The following is a 12,714-nucleotide window of genomic DNA, read 5'->3' as shown; positions in this document are numbered from 1 at the left end:
TCACTTTTGGTGAAATAAGTATATCAATCTGGAGAAGGTAACTGGAAATTAACCAGTTGAGAAAAAAAAATATGGAAAAACAAGACTGAAGACAGCAGCAATTTAGAGGCAGCTTGAAAGTTCTAATAATGAAAATTGACTAATAAATATTTATGTTCTATTGATGGGTAAGTGGATACACAGAAATGATTTGGTCACTGTTATGTTAGATATACTCTGAGTAACTCACACTGAAGGCTTTGGTTTTGTCCTGGAAAGCAGGCTTGTTGTACAACATATAGTGTATACCTTGTAAAGCAAGCGAAATACTTTCCTAAAGTCTCAAGGACAGAATCTCTCAGAGTTTATGGGATACCTTTTCTGTCTTTATGACATATCCTAGATATTGATGCATTATAGAGTTCTAGAGCTATCTGTGATGAAAACAATGCAAGAAATGAAATATTAGGGGCTTCTAATGGTGTTTTTTACAGATACAGTCTGTATTGAAAATACAAACTTGTATTTTCATAATTGTATACAGAACTGTATATAATTGTATACAGAATTTAATTTCTATATAAAAATTGTACTATTTCCAGGCTGACCTTACATATATGAATGCTCATTTGGAGTTCCTAAAAAAAGTTTTTTTTCTATTGTCTGAAATGCAAAAAAAGAAAAAATATTATGATTGATTGATTTTGAAAGTTGAGGAAGTTTGTGCTCTTTAAACTATATTACTGTAACTGAGTGTATAGACCCTCTTTATCAAAAGGGCCTGAAGACTAATACTAGCCTTCATTTTACTTGGGATTAGAATCATACAATCATTCAGGTTGGAAAAAACCTCTACAATCGTCTAGTCCAAGGCCCTGCTATAATTGCCCCAGAGAGTTGTGGTCAATGCTTCCATGTGCAGTTGGAGGCTGGTGATGAGTGGTGTCCCTCAGGGATCACTCTGTCAGAGGGAATAATACATGTTCTGTGCATGAAATTATTTTTTCCTATGACAACAATAATGTACCACATTCCTTAATACAAATTCAATTTATTTATTTATTTTTTTAAAAAATGTCTCACTTTTCAGGATAGCTAAGTTATAGTTAGAGAAAACTAAACATCACTGCCTTTCTGTCATGTGAAAATGAACTATGTTAGTACAATACCTCATTGGTAGTTCTATAACAATTTGTAGTTCTTGGAAAATCAACTATTATACTTCATATAGACAGATACAGTTTGAATATCTGTTATCCCAGAATCATATGATAGGGTTGGAAGGGACCTTGAAGATCATCCAGTTTTAAACCCCCTGCCATATGCAAGGATGCTACCCACTAGATCAGGTTGCCCAGGGCCTTGTCCAACCTCGCCTTGAACACCTCCAGGGATGGGGCATGCACAGATTCTCTGGGCAACCTCTTCCAGTGCCTCACCATCCTCTGAGTGCAGAATTTCCTCCTAACATCTATTCTAACTCTCCCATCTTTTAGTTTAAAACCATTCCTCCTGTCCTATCATTATCTGCCCATGTAAAAAGTTGCTCTCTATCATTTTTATGAGCTCCCTTTAAGTATTGAAAGACTGCAGTGAGGTCTTCTTCTCTTCTTCAGGCTGAACATGCCCCACTCTCTCAGCCTTTCTTCACAGGAGAGGTGTTCCAGCTCTCTGATCATCTTCATGGCCCTCATCTGGACCTGTTCTAACAGCCACATCCTTCTGGTGCTGGAGGACCCAGACCTGGGTGCAGCACTCCAGGTGAGGCCTCACAAGGGCAGAGTAGAGGAGGACAATCACCTCCCTCCACCAGCTGGCCACTCCTCTGTGGATGTAGCCCAGGATGCCGTTGGCCTTTTGGGCTGCACGCACGCACTGATGGCTCGTGTCAAGCTTTTTGTCCACCAGAACCCTCAAGCCCTTCTCTGCAGGGCTGCTCTCAATGAATTCTTCTCCCAGTCTGTCCTCATGTCTGGGATTGCCCCAACCCAGGTGCAGCACCTTGCATTTAGCCTTGTTGAACCTCATTAGGCTTACATGGGCCCAATATTTAAGCTTGCCCAGGTCCCTTTGGATGGCATCCCTTTCTTCTGTTGTATCAGCTGCACCACTCATTTTAGTGTCATCTGCAAACTTGCTGAGGGTGCACTCGATCCCACTGTCTTTGTCACTGATAAAGATACTAAACAGCACTGGTCCCAAGACAGACCCCTGAGGGACACCACTCATCATCGGCCTTCACCTTAACATAGAACCATTGACCACATCTCTCTGGGTGTGGCCTTCAAGCCAATTATGGCAGGGTCATGGCTTCATGGCTGCAGCCCATGCTTTATCTTCACTCAAACACAGCAGATAGTCACTAAATTGTGCAGATCTGCCTGTTACGTAGTTTCAGGGTGATAATAAAGAACGATGCACCACTTCACAGAGGGCCTATTTTGCTAAAATGAATGTCTTCTTTATTCTTGGAGAAAATACAGGGGACAAAATGCTTTACTGATGGCAAATGTCCCCTCCTCCCCACCTAGCAACCCACCAAAATGGGTGTGGGGCATGGGGGGAAGAAGTACACTACTGCCTTACCTACCATTCAACAGAGCCTTCTCCTCTTCCCCTCAGGAGCTGCAGATCATCCCTCTTCTATTTATTTTCATCATTCTGTCTTACTATTCAATTGCCCTTCACTGTTCCATCATTCCTTCACAGTATTCACTATACATGCATTCTCATTATATCCCTCCTTAACACAGAAGACTTCTCTCCATTCGTGTCCCAGGATAGTCAGGGCTATGGCACAGTGAACAATTACAAATGAGCTTTATGAAGTTAGAGGGGGGAAATGATCAGCTGTGGATAGATTGCATACAAGGAGATTTATGTGGATTAAGTTACATTTTATTATTCATAAAATCCTCAAGAATATTTGCATCAACTTTCAGTTAGTCAAAGAAAATGTAATATATCTTTCCTGCTTACATTTGGAGATACTGCATGCACTGTCAGTGAGTTTTAGTCACTGATATCATATAGCAATGATATGACACTGGCCTGTTTCCAGAAAGACTGATGGTTAATGGGCATCAGATTGAATCTCTGCATTTGCAGTATTTCAACTTCATGGAATATCATTGGACTGACAGTGTTCTTAATTAGAAAAAGTTATTTCAGCCAGATATTTGTATATACATAGAGATATTAAATCTTTGTTCCATATTATCTATTTTATACCATGGCTTGGTGAAAAAAAATGTTAAATATATTTTAAAATCATGTAAATTATGTATACCACAGATATCATTCTGACTGTTGATAGAATTTTTGCATGGGTATTTCCTCTGAAGCAGACTTGAAAATTGAATTTTAAGCTTCCAGAGAAACATGAATTACTATGGGTTCAAATTTTTGTGCCATGTCTGGTTTTTGAGTTATTATGTAGATTTCTTATTTTCATATCAGACTGGGGTCTGGGCACAGAATTTGTGTTTATTTTCTTGCTTTGCTACAGATTTCATATGTGTCCTCTACTGTACTTTTTCTTCCCCAAACGAGAATGGGACCTTTGAAGGTTTACTGCGATACTAAGAAAGAAGCTAAGCAGATGGCTCAGAAAAACTTCCAAGTCAGGCTGATTCCCTGTTTTACTTAAATTACTAGAGTGACAAAAGAACAAAATGTTGCTTATGCTAAATGAATCACTGAAAAACCTGGGTAATAACAAAGAATAACAATATTTAAAAGTGAAGTTTTGTACACTGAGGAGAGTAACGCTAGCTTGTTAATGTCCTGCTTGTGAGACAGCAATAGATTGCAGAATGTTTTTTAGAATAAACATAAAACCAGGTGTCCCCATAAAAATCATGCTTTAAAAATAATATCTCCTTTTACCTATTACAGCATTTTCATTGGTAGAATTTAAAAGACTGTGCAAAAATATTTTCCCCACTTTACTAAAAGAAAAGTGAGATTTTTTTTTTCTTTTTGTACCAAATTCCAGCTTTAGTTCAACAATGGTGATTAAATAAATCATTTAGTTCCACCTTAAACAAGCAAACAAAAACAATATTCAAAAACTAACAATACATCAAGACCTCTGGCTCCACGCTACCTACCTAGGTTGCCTAAGAAAACAGACAGACATTATACTATTGCTGAAACTAAATATACAAACTCTTAAAAAAACAAGAGCTAAAAAGTCCACTAAAAACTCTCTGCTACCAGCTCCCATAAAGTTTAAAGATCACTAGTTTACATTGAACAACTGATCTGGTTTCCCAAAGCAAAAACTGGAGAGAGACAGTATTTTGGGGAGTTTGGAAACTTTGCTACCTAGATTAGTATGAAGCACAAGACCACATCAGTGGTTTGAAATGATTTGAAGTCCAGTTTGCAACAAATTCCATCATCTGCTTGCCTCTGAGGACCCCATACATCTACATCTTTCTTACATAACTGATATTCCCCTGTCAACTTGTCTCTTGCTTATTATTGACACCTTAAGTCAATAGTCTCTCTTCATCCTGAGTTCTCACTTCTGTCTTCAGCAATCTCAAAGTCCTGTCCACCTAGCAGCACTGACTTATCATTTAATCATATTCCTCCACGAATAGGACCAGAGGTAGTCAGTCTTTGCAGTGATGGAATCTTTTCTAAATAACAGAATGACTAAATACTAGAATGCATTGTCATAGGATATATTGGGAGGGTATATTCAATCTCTTTAAGGATTCTGAGGTACAACCAGTCTGGCCAATTTAAGGTTTTATTTCTCCCATTCTCCATCCCATGCCTTGCTCCCCCATGCTGCTCCTGCACCATGAGTAGCAAAACCAGATGTGTGTGCAGGCTGATTTTTTTGCTGTTCAAAATCCAGCATCAGCAAACCTCCTTTCATTGACTAAAGTGTAGGATTATGAAGTGTGGTGCCCAAAATTCCAGCACATTCTTACTTTTCCTGGTTAATTCTGGAGTGTCTGAGGACACAGGTCAGCATATATCTGTATAGCTCCTAAAAGCAGCTAACAACGTTGACAGAGTATCAAGAGTGCACAATTTAGGTTCTACATAGGAAAAGAGGAGAGGCTATGTGTCTTCTGAGAATCTCTCCTAACTTAATTTTTTATAGTTCCATGAATACATTTTTTGACTTAAATTAAGAAACACCACATTAAATGAGGACTTGTAAGATTGGACTCATCTTACTCTATGGAGATTTTACTTGACACAGGACAAGACTTGCAGAGACGGTCAGAGAGAGTTTTCACTTTGTTTACAGGCTGCCCTGTGTTTAATCTTTTTGTGTAAATAAGAAGCCTAAGGATGTTCTAAAGGAAATCAATCACTTTGATACTTCCAAGCTACTGAAGCTTTCACGTGAGGTGCAACATTGGTTTTCCTGTTTCAGTTATTTAACATCATGCATTTGCTGTTTCAGTGTACACATTCTTATCTCAACTTTCTTCTTTACAGTCATCATCTGGGATAAATAGATTTTATTCTGCAATCCCAGAAACCCTTTTGGAGCTGTCTCATTTTGAAAAAGAAACAAGTATATTTTTAACATACATGTGTTCAGCATTATTTTTTTAATCATAGATTCTTTAGGCTAATAAAAAGTAGTAAAGAGAATACAAACAGTCTGGAGAAAAAACAGAACCCTCTGAAATCACCAATTGGGAGTAATCCAGAGTGAATCGAACTTCGCAAAATGTTGGGATTGGATTTTGGAAAAACAGCATGAAAATGATTATCCATATTTTCTTAGACATCTTTTATCAGTTTGTGTTTGTTTTTTTTTTTTTCAATCATTTTCTAACTTACTCTATTCAGATGCTAGACCTAGAACCTTTATAATATTTTTTCGTGTCTTCCAAATGTATAAGGTACTGCTATAGCATGCATGAAAGACATTCAACTTTTCGAGCTTTTCCTTTCATTTCAATAACCTTCCTCTGTTTCAGATTTCCTTCATCTACTGCCCAGACCAACTTGGAAATTTGTCTCTTTACTGGTTATTACTCAGTTAGCTTGTATTATTTGAAACTAATATAGAGTACAGCTGGTCTACAATTATTTACTTTTGCAAACAGTGTTGAAGAAGCAACATTTAATGCGGGTCACCAGCAGAAAATCCTAATAGCTTCCAAAATAAAAGAGCATCTAATTAGTTTGGAAGAATAATTTCAAATTATCAGTCAGTGAAGTTTTGCAAAGGTATGCTGTTCTGTGTTTGAGGTATTGAAAGCAAACACGGCAAATGCCTGAAAACTGACAACTGTGAAAGAAAGGCACTGCATGCAGAAGGTTGTGAACTGTGCTTTACAACTTCAGAGGGATTATTTAAATTCATAATGGCAGCTCCTCTGATAAAGGGAAAACAGTATCCTCTGAAGAGTGGCCAGCTGTTGAGGGCTCAATAATCAGGCTTTTATTTGGCTTCCCTTCTGGAGTTGCTTTTATCAAAGATAGTGATGCTGGCAAACAAAATAAAGTGCTGTTATGTCATAGATACATTTTTGTAATAATTTCTGGAAGAGCCCAATATGACTTCGTTTTGCAAAATGTCTGTTGGACATATATCTGTCTGGATATAGGCCCTAGTACATTTGTCAAGCATAAAAATTAAGTTAGATTTGTATGTGTCTTCCAAATCATTATTTCCAGAACTGTCAGCCTGTTTCTTGCTTGTTTTCTTTAAATATTCAGATATGTTTGAGTAAAAAATACTGATGAATTCATCTGAAACTGCAAGGGCCAACAGAGATGGGCAGAGCCTTTTGACATCTTCATGTTTCCCTCCCTGTTTATTCCAGAATAACGTGAATGGAATTGATTTCCTGTTCCCTGGACAGAGGATCTTCATTCGTACCTTAAGGAGGCCATGCAGACAGCTCAAGCCAAGTACACTCTGGCCTTTAATTGGACTACGAAGTAGAACAGGAACCAGAACTGCAGTCACTGTTCTCAAGATAAATTCCTACTGATTTTTGTGTATATGTGACTTGAACATGGGTAGCAGAATTCAGCCTTGTTTCCTAATCTTATATTTTTTTGAGGCTTGCACACACGTTCTGATTTAATTTCTGCACTTTGAAATACATCCCTTTTGTTTTTTCTGGTTTAGGAAGAAGAAATTTTGTGGATCAGTTTTAACAATTGTTTCCACGTTCAGAAAATATGGTTTATACTGCCAAAAGATGTCCCTTTCTTCTAATGAAGGAGGGTTTACTTTCCTTTCTTGAATACCTCCCTGTTCCTATAGACATATTGGAGACCTACAGTTATTCGGGATGATTTTCCAGGGCTATGCTGATGTCCATCAACATGTTAAACCTAATCTGCTTAAGAAATCTCCAAGAGTCTGTCTCAACAGCCATGATGGAGAAACAAATTCTATGCCCAAGACCTTTAAGGGCCTTTTGTTTGAGGCACAAATGACAAAGGACAAATGAAGAAAGGTTACCTATTGGGCTAAGGCTTGCTCTTTGGCCTTGAAATTAACTGGCCCACAATATCCTTGTCTGTATGGTTTGGCTTACCAAAAAAACTAACATGGACTTGCTCACAGTGTATACTGGGAAAGTCACTGCCCCCTGGGGTCCCCCAGTTATGTTCAGTAATTGCCTGGATATGTACTGTTTAGATCAGGCTAAAACTATTCCAGGAAAAGGACAAGTAATTAAATATACATAGGCACATAAATATACATAGGCACATAGCACATCCTTTCTTAAGCCCGTGTCCTGGTCCTGGTTTGTTGTTAGCACCTGAGGCAGACTCAGGTCACAGTACACAGCAGATTTCCCAGGCTGTTGGAGGGAAAACAACACCGCTCCTCTCCAAAACTTGCCTTTTCTTCTACCCTAGGCACTTCACATGAACTTATGATAGGCAGACATCCCTTAGGCATTTCCAAGTTGGTCTACTGTATTACCAGAAGTGCAGCACAGAATTTTAAAAGAAAAGTAATACATTGCCATGAATAAACCCAGATGAGTCATGAAAAGAAGAAATCCTCCCTTAACATATGTGTAAACGTAAGTTAATTTTTCTATACCATTCTGATCCCTAAATCATCCATGTAGGCCCTGTTCAGTCCAGAATAAATGTGAGCAAAAATTATGCTTTTTTTTTTAATGAATTCAACCATTTTAATTCACAGTCCTGGCATCTTCTCTGATTTTCATCATAATTTTTAAAGCTATGTGTAATTCTGTCCTTTGACACTTTTCCTTACTTGACAAGTATGTCTCCCATTTTTTCCTCTTATTTTTGAGCATCTTCTTCAAACGTGTAAGACACACATAATCCACTTTTATACTGTTTACACTTCTTTAGAGCCTTTGTTTTGAGAGATGTCCTATACTTGTTTTTTACTCTTTGCCTAAGAGTGCGTCAGAATGATTCACCTTCCTGAATCAGCAGAATCACTGAATCCTTCCTGAAACCTGAATCATTGCCTCCAGCAACCTGTGTGCCTTCATTACTGCAGAAGCTCTTCAGAGGTTCTTGGTGTTTGAAGAGAGTGTCTTCAGGGTTCACAGTGCACACAGTCAGCTCTGAGCACCCATGTCCTTTAAGTCAGGGGGTGAGCAGGGAGTTGACAGGATATGCCTTATTCCAAAGAACCCAAAAACATCAAAAATGAGCCAGATAAATCTCATCATTAAAGTTCCCATTTCTCACCAAGGAATTCAAAATTAAAGATGATTAGATCAGATGCAATTTTGTTTAAATAGCTTTAGATGCATCTCTAACTGAACCTGTTGTCTCATATGTTTCTCCTGAATAGCTTTGAGGCTCAGAATTCCAGTTAGTCTCCAGTAGCGCTTCTGCTTGACACACGCTAACCTGAATATTTACATTTGTACTCTCTCAGAAGCAAACCAATTCATACCACTTCTCATACTTTCTTCTCAGAGCACCATACAATATATCATACAACCCTGAGCCCTGTATTATGCAGTTCCAATTACAGAACGGTCCTTTGTGTGCCATGGGATAGCCTTTGCATTACATGGGAGCAAAATTCATACAAGCTGCTTCTAAATATAGTCTATGCTCTTATACACCATGCAGCAATGTTGTCTGACAAACTCAATAGGACAGAGATGCTATTCTGTGTCCCACCTGGGTAGATTCCTGTCAGCAGAAAGAGCTAATTGCTCTCGTTTCCATTTCTGGAGACTATGCAGGGAGTGTGCAATAAGCATTTCTGAGAATCATGCTACTTGAATTTAAAAATCTGAGTATCAACCCAATTTCACACGCTGTGACTTGAATGTTTAGTTTTAAAATGTATTGGTTTCTCTCTTAAGTCTTATGATAACTAAGTCTTATGATAACTTGATGCTACAATAAATAATTTAAGATTTTTTTTGTGTTTCATTTTTCTTCTCCAAGGTCATATTGTCTGTTCACAGGAAGTGGTGATAGAAAAAAATAACCACTTAGGTCATCCATATCAATTTTTTTCACCAAGTGTTTTATTTATTTTTTCTTCTTTTTTCTTTTAATAATCAGGCTAAGTTTCCTACTTTTTTTTTTTTCACCCTATTTTTCTTTTACCTTAAAAATTTTATAGGAAAAAAAAGTATTATTAGAAGAAATTTTAACTTCATATGACATTTTCAAACTATAATAAATATTATGCTGTTACTAATAAGTCAAGGCTACCCAGTGCCTGACACTTGGTTTTGTGTTTTGTCTCCTCTCAGTAAAATCCAGCATTCTCTTTTTATTTTTCCTTTGCACTAAATTTTGGGTTGGAATTATCAGATATTCTAACAGAATTTTTTGGTATTTTTTTCTGTCTCCATTGTTTCACTCAACATTTCTGAGGCAGAAATATTTCAAGTTGTAATAGAGAATCCATATTTTTTTTCTAGTTAGTAAGTTAGACACCTGGTGCTCTCAGAATTTTTTAGAAGTTATACATTGTTTTTGGCGGTTCTTCCAGTTGGTGCAATTAATTGATCACCCCTTGTTCTCAGATGTGTCAGTTTAGTCTAACCTTCCAACCCTGAGAAATCAGATTTCTACTTTTTTTTTTTTTTTTAGCATCTTTTTCACTTTAGATGAAAATCTTATTACGATCCTCTCTCATATTTAGCAAGCAAACAATGAACAAGATTTATCACTCAGCAGAGTCAAAAGAATTTCAGGAGATACTTACCTGTAATTCTGCTTTTCATTTCCTATGTGAAATCTGTCATACTGTGAATATGCCCGGTTTCCTTCCCAGTCCATTAATTCAATTCTTAGAGAATATTGCCTCTGACTTGTTATTGCAAAGATAAATTCATTCCCCAGCCAATGTTCACCTGATGGGTTACCAAAACCCTAGAAAAAAAGTTGGCAAAATAAATAGATGTAATTATTGTAATTGGTAGAATTTTTATACAATAATAAAATATTGCATTTTACCTTTACATTCTAATTACTGGTCACAAGATATTAACAGTATGATGCAACATCCTTAAATGGCAATATTGAGCAGTCAACTTCTATAATACATTACATATGATGCTATAACTAATTAGCATTAAGACAATTAAACCAAAACAGAATTCTGCTATAAACTATAAAAGGTTTAAAAGAGACTAATCTAGATTATACCCTGAATTCAAATTAGCTGTGATGGACAGCTCATGCTTTAATCTCTAAAAAATAAATTAATGTAAATTAATATACCTCTGCTATGACTGTCTGTCACAACTGAAGGAAGGAGGGTTTTGGTTTAAAATCCTTTTCGGTATATAATACCTGTTGGACAGGACACTGCCTGTGAAAGATCCCGTTATAATACGTATTTCTCTCATTCTTAATCTATTAAGGGACATATTGCTTAAGATTTTGTCTACTATAAAGCTTATTTTTCCTCATCCTGCTGAGGTGGCATAAGATATCTGTATGTGTTATTTCATTTTAAGATCTTTAACTTAAGGAGTTAGGAATATTTCTATAGACTATCCAAAGCACAGGAAAGCATACTGTAACTTTATTTTCTAAGCATGAAAAATAATCAATAGTAGAAAATTTAAGGTACTTAATTCTCCTCACATTTCATATATTCAGATGATCTTATTTCCAGTTAAGCAAGCTATCCACTTTTCAAACATGGAAAAATAAAGTGTGACCATTTTTAAAACTGCACTCTTAGACTGATATTTTTGTGCATCTTCCAGGTTTTAAAGTTGTATAAATTTTAATTAATATTTTACCATATTAAATTTAAAGTTTCCATTAATGTAATGAATTTAATTTACTATATATTAAAATTACTGTTCTTTATAAACTATTAGTTTAGTCATACTTAGGAACTGCTAGCTTCATTTTTTTTTGTCCTCTTTAAACAGTAGATATTAAAATTGTGATCTATTTCTATGAAGATCTACTTCAACATGACTAGCTCATGCTTATTCACATTTCTCAAGCTAGGAAAAATGAGACCTGGAAACGTGCTGGTTTGCCTATACTGATATCCCAAGAATGTTTGTAGAAGACCCTTGTGAAATTTTCCTAATCAAATGAAATGAAAGATTGGATTACGTTCTTGTCTTTGATACAATTCACCCTCTGCTGCTAAGTTGTGACTGCCAGATATATGAAAGAAGCAACAGAAAAGAACAGTAAAACATTTCTGCTTTTGCAGCAGACTAGACTGCATCCAATCTCAAGTATTTTCCTTCATCATTCACAATGGTACATTTCTCTCTGTGATAACAATTGACATTTACTCCCAGTCTCAAATCACAAATTAAACCATGTGATCTGTCATTAATTGATTCATTGCAATTTCCAAGAACAAATGTGAACATTTCCAGAGGGCATTTATTTTTTAAAGGAGGGCAATATGAAAAGACTTCTTCTGGACTAGAAGTTAGGGAAATATGTCTGTAAGAAACATTGGAAGGAAATCAACATCATGTACGATGTTTTAGTCACTCCTAATGTGAGATGGAAACACTGAAAATACAGTCCTCTCTCATTTGTATTCCTCTTTCACTGTCCAGGCTCCAGCCTCAGCTAGTCGGGGCATATGAGGATGAAATCCTGCCTCCCCAATTGTTGTGCTGCCCCTGTTTGAAGCTGCATCATAGCTAAGACTTTACTCAAGCAAAGCACAGGTATCCTAGCTGTAAACTTCTAAAGAAAATGAATTTGAAAACCTTGGACTGTGATGCGTCTCGGAGAAGACTCAAACTGAAATATAGAAGGATAATATTATTTGGCATTTCCTTTCCCGCATATTATTTATGTCCTCCTTTTCAAATAGATAATTTCCTATTTAAGCCCCCATAAAGTTGGTTGTAGCTAATCCTGTCAAAACCTTGCTTTGACCACATCAGTCTCACAGTGTGAGCCCTGCTCCGCAAGCTTTCCCATAATGATGCGTCTGTATCTCTAACCTACTGCTTTGATTGCATTTGCATACATATTTGACTTTGTAAATACTTCCCTAAAATACAAGGGCTTGCTCCTCACCAGCATAAACCCTAAATGCAGCTAAATAGCTTTCAACCTTTTATATTTGTTCCTTTGGTCCTTTTATAGAATCATAGAAAGGTTTGAGCTGGAAGGGACCTTATAGATTATCTCATTCCAACCATGCTGGAACACCTCCCATTAGATTAGGTTGTTCAAAAACATTTCATCTCCTTGCCTTATCTCTCTGCCCTGTGGCTCTCACACATGGTCACTCCTGTTCCAGAAACTTTGGCAGTGCCACACCAG

General features: G+C 36.8%; 1 protein-coding gene across 4 annotated transcripts in view; it reads right to left on the bottom strand.

Annotated features, from left to right (window-relative positions):
* ANGPT1 (angiopoietin 1) overlaps positions 1–12,714 on the bottom strand; it is a 184,369-nt gene that overhangs the window by 33,181 nt on the left and 138,474 nt on the right. For all 4 annotated transcript variants that reach the window (XM_083826437.1, XM_083826438.1, XM_083826436.1 and 1 more), the window contains one exon: positions 10,154–10,320. In XM_083826437.1, coding sequence (XP_083682563.1) covers positions 10,154–10,320 — 167 coding nt within the window. The remainder of the gene's footprint in view (positions 1–10,153; positions 10,321–12,714) is intronic.

Source organism: Anser anser (genome assembly GCF_964211835.1).
Source record: "Anser anser genome assembly, chromosome: 2".
Lineage (NCBI taxonomy): Eukaryota > Metazoa > Chordata > Aves > Anseriformes > Anatidae > Anser > Anser anser.
Note: the sequence above shows the minus strand (reverse complement) of the source record. Positions and strands in the feature narration are given on the sequence as shown.